Source organism: Engystomops pustulosus, chromosome 2 (genome assembly GCF_040894005.1).
Source record: "Engystomops pustulosus chromosome 2, aEngPut4.maternal, whole genome shotgun sequence".
In the NCBI taxonomy this organism is placed as follows: domain Eukaryota; kingdom Metazoa; phylum Chordata; class Amphibia; order Anura; family Leptodactylidae; genus Engystomops; species Engystomops pustulosus.
Window position 1 is genome coordinate 96,910,329 of NC_092412.1, and position 12,948 is coordinate 96,923,276.

General features: G+C 41.1%; 1 protein-coding gene across 1 annotated transcript in view; it reads left to right on the plus strand.

Moving 5' to 3' along the window:
- The first annotated feature begins 1,054 nt into the window (after positions 1–1,054).
- LOC140117044 (coagulation factor X-like) overlaps positions 1,055–12,948 on the plus strand; it is a 42,019-nt gene continuing 30,125 nt past the window's right edge. The window contains exons 1-5 of the mRNA XM_072133477.1: positions 1,055–1,327; positions 3,622–3,782; positions 4,771–4,795; positions 5,693–5,806; positions 6,981–7,112. Of these exons, the coding sequence (XP_071989578.1) occupies positions 1,258–1,327; positions 3,622–3,782; positions 4,771–4,795; positions 5,693–5,806; positions 6,981–7,112 (502 nt within the window). The 5' untranslated portion in view covers positions 1,055–1,257. The remainder of the gene's footprint in view (positions 1,328–3,621; positions 3,783–4,770; positions 4,796–5,692; positions 5,807–6,980; positions 7,113–12,948) is intronic.

The following is a 12,948-nucleotide window of genomic DNA, read 5'->3' on the forward strand; positions in this document are numbered from 1 at the left end:
AGTTATCACTCCTACAGGACTGCTGTAGAACATGCAGTACCTCCTGGACATTTCATATAATAATAATTCTTTATTTATATAGCACCTACAGATTATGCAGCGCTGCACAAAGCATGTCACATTGATCCCTGTCCCCACAGGGCTCACAGTCTAAACAACCTACAAGTATGTTTTGGAGTGTGGGAGGAAACCCGAGTACCTGAAGGAAACCCACGCAAACACGGAGAGAACATACAAACTCTTTACAGATGTTGTCCTGGGTGGGACTTGAACCCAGGACTCCAGCGCTGCAAGACAGAAGTGCTACCCACTCAGCCACCATGCTGCCCTATAATTTCATATGACAAGCAATTTAATTCTTTACGTAATCACTTCAGCTGTGGTGGTTGGATCCAAGGACAGATGTCCTCCATTTCTAAGGTGACAATATGACTACATTTTTGAAAAATTATTCTCACACAGAAACATTTTTTCAATAACATCCAACTGAAGAAATGTATGTATATGGCAGATGAATTAAATGAAATGTCAAAGTCCAATTGGGAATACCCGTAACATTTCTACTCATCCTGTATTTTCAATCATTCCACAATGCTGGGGAGCATACTATCTATGTATAACTAAATGGTGTAAAAATAAAAAAATCTAGTAAACTGCAGTCATAGCCAGCAATTCTTCCTAGTATTTACAAACAGCTTACAATTATAGCATTGCAAATTTTAGCATTTTACTATGCAAATTTATGTATGACCTTATGACTGCAATCAGCAAGTGAATGAATCATCAATTGTGAATATTCAGTGGTGATTCCATTTCTTCTATTTTTTTGTTTCTTTTATGAGGTGGGGTTACAGACGATCCATGACTGTCAAGGTAATCTGGACAGTAGCCATTTCATTTGCCAGTACACACTTTGTCCTTTGTCCGTTTAACAAAGCAAATACAGCGGATCAGAATTTCATGGGACATATTGCATAAGGTGAGCAAATAGTTTTATCTTGGCTGTAAACTTCAATCTTCCCTGGTACATCAGCCTGAAGCACAGTCACACAATTGTTGCTAAAACATCATTTAGCCAGTAAACAATAGCCAATGACACAGCTATAGCTCAGGGCCTGTCCAGGTTACTTTCCAGTAGTTTGTGCTCAAGGCAGGAATTTCCTAATTTCCCTTGCAAGCTGCAGCTTGAACTCTTGACTCTTTTTGTCACATTAGCCGCCCGAAAGGAAATAAGACCATTTCAGTGAATAACACATCATGGCTGGAAAGACGTGTCTCATACTTCTTATATCTCTACCTGTTGTCCTCCTTAAACCTGCAGAAAATGGTAAGACAATATCTGGTTTTCTGCATTTTTGTGTTATATATGGTATGGAAGTAATAGATTGTCTACATTGCCTGAAGTGAGGGTCTTTTCCAGAAATCTCTGCTAGGTTATGTAATTGGTCCTATGTGTAAAATTTATGTCAGAATATTGTTCTTAGATAAGATCTCTTTATGTGATCCTTTCAGTTCATTCTGTCCATTATAGAAACATCTAGTGCAGTGTTGTATCCTCTATAATGAAAATCAAAACATTAATACATTCTAATGGGCAATTAATACTGACACTGGTACAGAGTTACTATGACATTTGTACCCTTTAACAAAACATTTTATGCTCCTATAACACACTGCAACTTTTTGGCATGTATGGTACCTTTAGAGTTATGCAGCCCCTGTAAGAGTCTCATAAGATCCATATCTCACTATCTGTAATGCCTCTATACAACAGTGAACTTAGAGAGGGTTTCTCTGGGTAGATATACATAAAAAGAACAAATTCACTAAACTACTCTGAACTTTTGATCCAAAGAGTGACTGCAAAATTTGTACTCGACCAGGGCTTAGTACTGCATCTACGATGGATAACAATTAATAATAAACTATATGCTACAACATTTACAGTATTCATGGGATATATATATAGTGCATAGATTTATTGAAATGGTGTAGTTATAATATGTGGTCACGCCTCTTCACTATGTCACAAAGTCCTCACAACTTCAGTGTAAAATGTCTATCATTTATAGTTGTAGATACAACAGCAATTTTGTCTGGTTACTGTATAGTGGGATAGAAACCCAATTATTGTAATTTGGCATATTAAAACTATTTTGTAGGAAATAGTAGGAATACTATTTTGTATTCTGTTGGAACTGAGTAACAATTCCTACCAAAATTGTTATGGTGCTGATCATCTGATGCACTTTAGGTAGATGCAAGAGTACACATTTTGTTAATTTGAAAAGGTTAACTCCTTAATTCCACAGTTTTTAAATTTTTTAATAAGCCATAATTTTTTTTTTGTTAAGTATGAAGGCTTGTTTGGGGAGGGGGGCTTACGTGAGGCATCATTGTATACTGAGAAAATGGCTAAAAATGTCAAAATATTGTGGAATAAAAAAAAAACATCTTTCCTGACGAACTTTGTTTTAAATCTTTTCCTATGGTGTCCTAATGACAAATCCCCTTTGTTCTTTGGGTCAGTATGTTCACATAGAAACAAATTTATAAGAATTTTGTTATGCTTTAATTTCTTAAAAAAGATATTAAATATCATCATATTCTTTCATAATATTCTTTATGCTTAGGCTGTATAAAAAGGCTGTGTAGGAGACCATATTTTATGGGCCAAACTGTATTTTTGATTGATACCTTTTTTTGAAATGTACAACTTTTTGTTCACTTTGTAAATTTTGAGTTCTTTAGATCTTTAAATGTACTGTATTACCATAATGGGGTCCCACTACAAGGAGCCACATCTGTCCTTTAAATTCCATCTTGTGGCAGAATGAAGCAAGATAAAAACATTTTTTTAAATCTGTATAAATGTGTTATTTACACAAATTTTCAGACCCACAGAATAAGGTTACAATGCCATTTATACCTTATGGTGAATATTATAAAAACAGCTCCAGATAAAATAAGAAACATCCTAAAAATTGGTAAAGCTTGTTTCCCCAATAAAAGTAAGCATTCATTAACAGAAATAGAAAAACAAATGGCTCCTGGAAAGCAATAAAGAGCTAAAAAATAAATAGCAACTTAAAAGGCTAAAATGGGTTTGTAATCTGATAATATATCATAATGGTTTAAGCTAGCTAACCACGTGGTATACTGGTAACTAGCTAGTTTAAGGGGGGTTTTAATTTTTTTAGGAAAATCCACCATGGGGTATGGATAACATACCCTACAGAGGGATCTTCATGGTGGCTCCCTATTCCAATTATGTCAGAACAGAAGTGCTGTTTTCATTCTGTGAATGACCACTTGACTCCGTGGTCACATGTTGTCTATTAATTATGACCACTGACACAGCAATTGGATCTGTGGCACCTGCAGAATGAGTGTGACATGAGAGCGTCCATTTACCCAGGAATTAAAGCATAGGAAGCTGGGACCTGCCACAGTAGTCTTGGGAGCATCTCTCAAGAGGGTTTTTGTTTTAAACCAACCATGCCCTCTCATGTTTCTGAAAAACTAAAATACTCTTAAACCCATTTAGCATAATGTACACTTTGTTGACAATTGAAAATAAATGTGATCAATAACAGTATAACTATCTTTCGTGAATTGTAGTTTTTGTGAGCCATAATGATGCGAATGGCATTTTAAAGAGGTGGAAACGTGCCAATAGCCCATTTGAAGAATTCAAAAAGGGAAATTTGGAAAGAGAGTGCTTTGAGGAACGCTGCAACCACGAGGAAGCCAGAGAAGTGTTTGAAGATGAAGACAAAACTGTAAGGGCCACAGATTTCAAAGTGTCTATAAACTGAGGTGGGAATAGGCATTGCCAGTGTTAATTTAAAAGATCTGGAGTAAATTTGTTTGGATAGAGAAAGCAGGACTAAATAGAAGACTTCTGTATATATCCGTGAGCTCAGTGTCTGTCTGTCTATCTTTTATTGCTCTCAGATCACATGGTTTGTACAAAAGAGGTGGAGTCTATCTTCTACCAACTGTAGTCGATCTGCAGATTACCAATCACAACTAAAAGCATATAGAAATGCCAGAGCTCATTTGGCAAATGTGGCCCACCCTCAGTGGAGTTGCAGGTTTACCTAAATTATGACTTTTTTATAATTTTTTGAGACTCCAACAGAAATGCTGATGTACAACATGTTTTATCCCCTTTTTACATACTCTGCGAAAATAAGTAAGATAATTAAAGGGGTTGACTGGGAATACAATTTTTTAATATATGGCGGGGGATGTAAAAATATTTACTTATTATTCTCACCTCTCTCCCTGCTCCCAATTACCCACAAGCCCATCATTCACTGCTGGATTTCTAATTGTATACAGAGGCCGCCAATGCCATCCCAACCACAGCTGCGTTTGTGCTGCAGCCTGAAACTCCTGTTGTAGTCCAGCTGATTTAGATAGCACAGCCAACCTCTGTATAGAGAAACTGGCAATAACGGACTGTGAATAGGATCAGCAAGAGAGACGAGCGTAATGTTGGTTAGTATTTTTACAGCCACACCCCCCCTTCCTCCTTCCATATACAATATTTTTTGTTATTCTCAGACAACCGCTTTAATGCTCTATAGATTCTGTGCTACATATCCACAGATCTGAACCAGCTAATGGTTTCTGGAACGTGACAAAATTCGGAATCAAATATAAGCTCCAAATTGTGCCTAAAAAAATAAAAATAATCACAAAAAAGACTTTAATGTGTTTATATTAATACATTTACAACATTTTACAATGTTTCTTTAACAGAGAGAATTTTGGAACAAGTATGTTGGTAAGTATACCATTTAATTATGTATTTCCAGAATTAATCCATAGGTGATAAAATGATAAGAAATATAGAAATATGTAGGTAATAATTGTCTTTACTCTAAGAAATAAAGAAGCAGGGATTTTATAGGCTTAATTCAATTAAGTAGGTTTCACATTTCTCAGTTACCCAGGAATGATTGGTATTATCCTGTGCTTTGTATAGCACTGCTCGATCAAAATCGACAAGATAGCATGTCAGTCAGTGTAACATTTTGTTGTAAGAATAACGGGGTTAACACAACACAAATTTCTAAAGAAAAACGTCCATCAATTGTTATCTCATAGGGAATACTGAGATTTCCTGGAACACGAGGTGGCAGGTCCTTCATTTATCCTGTAACTCAGAACTCATGTCCTCCAATTTGAAGAGATTCATTTTTCTCCTATCAATGGAAGATTAAAACTGACAAATTCAGAATGTACAGTGTACAGAGTTCTGCAGCCATAGACTAACAGCCCCAAATTATTCCAGACCCCAGAGCAGACCTCTTAACTAAGACCATATATTAGACCCATAAATGAATTCATACCCCAGACACAGCTCTTATTTTTTGGTTTGGGTTTTTATGTGCTTCATGGTTCTCCAGAGGTTTGGTAATGTTTACCATTCTTCTTTCCATGCTGCTGGGCATTACCTTTACACAATGATTGCCATCCTCTGTAGAAAGACGGCTAGCGAAGACACAATGTTGGTGCACAGAGAAGAACCACAGGAAGGTGGAATTATACAGTTTGGGGTTTCACAGTAATGGGACACCAAGGGGCATTATATCATGTGGGAACCATTAAGTGCTAAGTGACTCTATCAGTGCTTTAATTAAAATTTTCTTGATTTTTCAATCCATTTTTGCATTTTTAGATGGTGACCAGTGTTCATCCAGTCCTTGCCAATATGGTGGGTCATGTAAAGATGGAATTGGTGAATTCACATGTCTCTGCAATTCTGGTTTTGAGGGCAAAACTTGTGAGATAGGTAAGCCTTGAGAATAAATATATCTACCTTAGATTTCTATCTTTTGTACTTTCATTTGTTCTCATCAATGTAATGCATGTAGACGCCTTATTGAATATACAGCACAATGAAATCAATATATTTCTATCAGGATTTGTAGAGCAGAATTAAGAATGCAAGGGAAGAATTTTACTTTAGTGTTGCCAAGTCTGTAGTCATTTATCTGCAGATATATAACATTTTCAATGCACATCTCGATTAAAGTAAAAAAATGAAACACTCCAAAACTGCTTATTGTATTGATAATATGTTGGTCCAAAAATGTAGGACCTTCCTCAGACCATTTGTCAAAGTTGTAGAGAGTGGAAGGCCATTACAATATAAGAATATCTAGCAGTTCTGGCTCGTGGAATCTTTTACATTAAATATTCCTCTGATGCAAAGCATGTTGGGGATCTGTAGTCCCCTTGGTTCCCCGTTATACTGTGAGATTTTTCTCATGATGCCTTACAGGTAGCATTTTTGTTGGGTATGCATATATATGGGATGATAAAGTTAAGTCCTTGATACACATTACATTACCAATATTTTTGATGTGCTTCTACATACTTAGAAATGGTTATATGGTTATCATGAAGTGTGTGATTGGCATTAAATATATTTTAAAATATTAAAGTCTTATAATATTATTGTGATATAAATTTGTTCAATATAGATTATATACTTTATTATTAATATTTAAGCACTGCTCTACTTTTTTGGTGTATATATTGTAAAATGGTGGATGTAATGGTTAGGTGAAAACCTTTTGTCCTAAGAACATGGTCCCATGTATTTTTAAGGGCTATTGAACATAGCTGTGGTTTCCACACCCCTGTGTAAAAGATGACTGTCTTTTTTTACTATTTTTACAGTCAAATATAGTTTCTACAGTCTTTTCTACTGTCATCAGCATGTGAGTGGACCTCCCATGCTGATAAGACACAGGTCGCACACATTCATGTGCATAGGGCCCAACCTTGGAAAATGTCAGTGGGAACTGTACTTAAGGAGAACATGGCAATGCCCACATTTACATGGTAATAGCCCTGGTTATATAAAACATAATTGCTACAATGGTTGTTATATGAAAATGTTAATGAAGTAGACAAGCCCATAAATACATATCTACGTTAACATGTTAATTATTTTTCAGTAATTCAGAAGATGTGCAGTCTGAACAATGGCGGCTGTGACCAGTATTGTAAGGTAGACCACAGAGATATTATCTGTTCTTGTACCACGGGATATAAGCTAGGAGATGACGGGAAATCCTGTGTTGCAGAGGGTGAGAAATGTCAATCTATGTACCGTAATCTGATTTGGACTAAAAATGTATTTTATTCTATATTTTACCCATTTAACTGAAATGTATGTTTTACATTATATGACAGTAATACTATTGTAATTCTGTAACTTCCATTACCATGTATGGAAGTTTAGTAAATCTGGATTTTTCAGAATATGCCATTTTACAGTGGAACTATAACTGAAAACATAAATAACTAAATAATAGAACTTATTTAACACTTACCCCTTAACTTTATCTAAATAACTAAAATAGCTAATAGAGTTGCATGATTTAAAGACAACAGGTAATATAAACATAAGTTGGAGAGACAGCCATGAAATTATATCTGGTAATTTACACTAAATACTTAAAGGGAACCTGTCACCACATTTGCACATATACATGTACAGCCATTGACAGTCTATGGAGCTCTATTAACTGACTGATCCCCTTCTTTTAGCTAAAAATTGTTTCGCTTATATCCCCATATATCACCTTTTATCTTTTATTACCTTACATCTGAGGGTATGTGTCTTGCTTGGCTGGCCCTTCCGATCTAATCCTCCCCATGCCTTATGCCTCCTTACTGTTTACAGTTCATGTCATGTGACTAGAGTGACATCATCTCAGGTACTTTAACCTCTTAATAATAGCAAACTGTACCCCATGAATGTATCTGACCACATGAAGTTACAGCAGCCTCCATGGACTTCTACTCCTTACCATACTCTATGGAGGCTGCTGTGTTTTCAAGTAATCACATACATGGTGTGCAGTTAACTATTCTTAGAAGCCTATAGGACCTGTGATTATGTCACTGGTCACATGTCATTAACATTATACAAGGCACTTCCCATCTGTACATAGAGCTGTATATGTCTGTAGTTGAATATTAGCAGACTGTCCCTAAATACAGTAAGGCAGGTCTCCTATTGTATTGTTGGTACTTTCTTGCTTTACCCTGCTTACAACCCTTTATGTATTCACTGGTTTTTGAAATAACTCATAACTCAATGTACATATCTGAATACAATACAAATTTTCAGTTAAACTCTCATAACACACACCCCTCACCTTGAATTAAAACCAGGTATAACCAGTAGGCTCTATTTGCCATGTAAGCAAAATAGGATCTCCATACAGAGGCTGGGTTGAAAACGATGCAGGAGATTACTCAGGAATTCAACCTTCCCCCCCAAATCAACATTATATATGTCGCCATATATATATATATATATATATATATATGCAACACCCTCGCCGATGCAATGGCGAGGGAGTGTTTGCAAATACGTCCCACCTGCATGTACCCACATCACACTACATGGTCCTTATAGGACATAGGGGATATTGCAGTGGTGAGTCCTGCCTGGCAAGGCAGAAGTTAAGTATTTTGTATGATGCAAGATGCTATTGTCCAATGATCTGTGTTACATCCTGTCCTTTGTAAGCTGAGATGTGATTGGAGGAGCAGCCACCACCTGACCAAAGGGAGGTAATAAAACCTCTGGCCAGGAATGTTCTAGAGAGGATTCTAGTTGAGAGAGATTCCAGTGTAGGAGAATCCTAGTGAGTGAGTGAGTGAGCAATCTCAGTCTAGCCCATACCAGAGCAGGAAGAGCCTAGCCCCTGCCTCTGAAGAGTGGAGCAAGAAGACTAGAGTTAGTGTAGTGAGGAAAGGGGTATCATCTTACCTTTAAAGGTGATACCTGAAGCCCTACAGGACAAGCTGAAGCTTCCTACCAGGACACAGCTGCCTTCCCAGCCTGCCCTCTACATCCAGGCCGGTTGAACTATCTCCTGAGGCTCCCTCCAACTTACATCTCAGCACTTCCATCTACCTGTTAAAGGCACGTTGCTGCGGTTCCTGCCGGTTCAAATAAAGAACTGTAAGTTGTTTTCTTCAACTTCTGTCTCCGTCTGGTCCCTGCTAATACGGCTGCCTTCATCACCGGCACCCTGTCCATCACACAGAGACTCACACTCGGGACATTAAGGGGTTGCCCCAGGGAGATCCGCTATAGCCGCCTCTCCCTCATCATTTCTTGCCAACACCACCCTGCCGGAGACCTGCCAGGCTGTAGGACAGCCCTCCGGTTCCCCCTGTACCAAGCACCGTGACAATAGCGTGCTTAGGCCGCAACCGCCAGCCACTCCGGTACCGCGGGCCCCGACTGTCTCCAGGCCTCACCTCAAGGGCTAGGCCCCGGTGGGGGATGTTGCATATATATAACATTATTCCTTCTGTAGAAGAAGACTACAACAATGGCAGGTAAGATGCAAGACGACACATTCGAAAAACTGTTAGAAACATCAACAGACAGATTCTCAATATCTATCTTGTGCAACCAAATTAGTTGTGAAGGAAACACTAACCTGACATACATCCCATTACAATATTGGGAAAGGAAATTGAAGGCACAGAATGTACAGGGCCGGATTATAGGCGGGGCTCCCGGGGCTCGAGCCCCGGGGCCCCCACCATCTTGCCCCCCCCAAGGGGCCCCCACCAGATCGCACCTCCCGCGCCACCCGTCTGAGATGCCCGCCGCTCCCAGACTCAGAGACGCCTCCACGACATCTCCCTTCACGACAGAGACGCCTCCAGCTCCCAGGCCGCCCCCTCAGCACAGGTGACACCGCCTCCACCTCCAAGGCCGCCCCCCTCGGCACAGGTTACCGCCTCCCGCCCCCCCATCCCCAGGCATGTGTGGCCGAGCAACCAACCCCCGCCGGCCCGCCTAAACAAGAAACCTGCTCAATTGCCCCGCCCCCCCGCTCCCGCTCGAACAGGCAGCCACCGCCCCCCCTCCCATCCCCGGCCGAACAAGCGAGCCCCGGCACAGGTGGCCGCCTGCCGGCCCGCCCATCCCCCGCCATTCATGGCCGTGACATCAACCCCCGCGCCAGGACAAGCAAGCCCGCACCCCCTTCTCAAACACGCACCCGCCGCCCCTCCCCTCCTCGGCCGAACAAGCGACACCCCCCCCCCTCCGCTCCCCGCTTGGAAAAGCACCCGGCGCCCCCCCTGAACAATCGTCACCCCCCTCCGCCCCCCCCCCGCTTGAAAAAGCACCCGTCGCCCCCCATCCCCGTCCGAACAAGCGGCACCCCCCCCCCGCCTCCCCCCCCTCTTGAACAAGCACCGCCGACCCCCTACCAGCAGAACAAGAACCAAAAGACCCCCCACCCGCCTGAAGCCACGGCCAGTCACCCTAAGAGGTAAGTATATACATATATATTTATCTGTATGTATATACTGTGTATATACAGTGTATATACTGTGTATATGTGTATATACAGTGTATATACTGTGTATATACAGTGTATATACAGTGTATATACAGTGTATATGTGTATATACAGTGTATATACAGTGTATATGTGTATATACAGTGTATATACTGTGTATATACAGTGTATATACTGTGTATATGTGTATATACAGTGTATATACTGTGTATATGTGTATATATTGTTTGCATATTGGTATATACTGTGTATTTATGTGTATATATTGTTTGTATATTGGTATATACTGTGTATTTATGTGTATATACTGTGTATATGGGTATATACTGTGTATATATATGTATGTACAGTATATACTGTGTATATATATGTATGTACAGTATATACTGTGTATATATATATGTATGTACAGTATATACATACATATACTGTGTATATATGTATATACTGTGCATATACTGTGTATATATGCATGTACAGCGTATAAATGCATGTACAGCGTATAAATGCATCTACTGTGTATATGGGTATATATGCATTACTGTGTACTTACTGTGTATATGGGTATATATGCATCTACTGTGTATATACTGTGTATATGGGTATATATGCATCTACTGTGTATATACTGTGTATATGGGTATATATGCATCTCCTGTGTATATACTGTGTATATGGGTATATATGCATCTCCTGTGTATATACTGTGTATATGGGTATATATGCATCTCCTGTGTATATACTGTGTATATGGGTATATATGCATCTCCTGTGTATATACTGTGTATATAGGCATATATGCATCTACTGTGTTGCATATACTGTATTTATACACTCTTTATGAGTTTCTATATACTCTGTATTAGTGTATAAATGTATATGAGTGCATAAATGTGTGTGTGTATATATGGGTGCAAGTATATGCGTGTAGAACTTTATCTGTGTGTATATAAGTATATAAAGGTGTGTATATATCAGTGTGGGGGATGTATACCTGGCCCCAGTATGTAGCTGTGTTACTGGGGATGAGGCGGGTGTATGTAGCTGTGTTACTGGGGATGAGCCGGCTGTATGTAGCTGTATTACTGGGGATGAGGCGTCTGTATGTAGCTGTATTACTGGGGATGAGGCGGGTGTATGTAGCTGTATTACTGGAGATGAGCCGGCTGTATGTAGCTGTATTACTGGGGATGAGGCGGCTGTATGTAGCTGTATTAGTGGGGATGAGGCGGGTGTATGTAGCTGTATTACTGGGGATGAGCCGGCTGTATGTAGCTGTATTACTGGGGATGAGGCGGTTGTATGTAGCTGTGTTAATAGGGGGCGAGGCTGCTGTATGTAGCTGTGTTACTGGGGTGAGGCGGCTATATGTAGCTGTGTTACTGGGGGCGAGGCGGCTGTATGTAGCTGTGTTACTGGGGATGAGGCGGCTGTATGTAGCTGTGTTACTGGGGATGAGGCGGCTGTATGTAGCTGTGTTACTGGGGGCGAGGCGGGTGTATGTAGCTGTGTTCCTGGGGATGAGGCGGGTGTATGTAGCTGTGTTCCTGGGGATGAGGCGGGTGTATGTAGCTGTGTTCCTGGGGATGAGGCGGGTGTATGTAGCTGTGTTCCTGGGGATGAGGCGGGTGTATGTAGTGGTGTTACTGGGGATAAGGCGGGTGTATGTAGCTGTGTTAATGGGGGGAAGGCGGCTGTATGTAGCTGTGTTACTGGGGATGAAGCGGCTGTATGTAGCTGTGTTACTGGGGATGAAGCGGCTGTATGTAGCTGTGTTACTGGGGGTGAGGCAGTTGTATGTAGTGGTGTTACTGGAGAGGCAGCTGTATGTAGCTGTGTTACTGGGGGGAAGGCGGCTGTATGTAGCTGTGTTACTGGGGGGAAGGCGGCTGTATGTAGCTGTGTTACTGGGGATGAGGCGGCTGTATGTAGCTGTGTTACTGGGGATGAGGCGGCTGTATGTAGCTGTGTTCCTGGGGATGAGGCGGCTGTATGTAGCTGTGTTCCTGGGGATGAGGCGGCTGTATGTAGCTGTGTTACTGGGGATGAGGCGGGTGCATGTAGCTGTGTTACTGGGGTGAGGCGGCTGTATGTAGCTGTGTTACTGGGGATGAGGCGGCTGTATGTAGCTGTGTTCCTGGGGATGAGGCGGCTGTATGTAGCTGTGTTCCTGGGGATGAGGCGGCTGTATGTAGCTGTGTTCCTGGGGATGAGGCGGCTGTATGTAGCTGTGTTCCTGGGGGTGAGGCGGCTGTATGTAGCTGTGTTCCTGGGGGTGAGGCGGCTGTATGTAGCGGTGTTACTGGGGGGAAGGCGGCTGTATGTAGCTGTGTTACTGGGGGCGAGGCGGCTGTATGTAGCTGTGTTACTGGGGGTGAGGCGGCTGTATGTAGCTGTGTTACTGGGAATGAGGCAGCTGTATGTAGCTGTGCTACTGGGGTGAGGTGGCTGTATGTAGCTGTGTTACTGGGGATGAGGCGGCTGTATGTAGCTGTGTTCCTGGGGGCGAGGCGGCTGTATGTAACTGTGTTACTGGGGACTAGGTGGCTGTATGTAGCTGTGTTACTGGGGACGAGGCGGC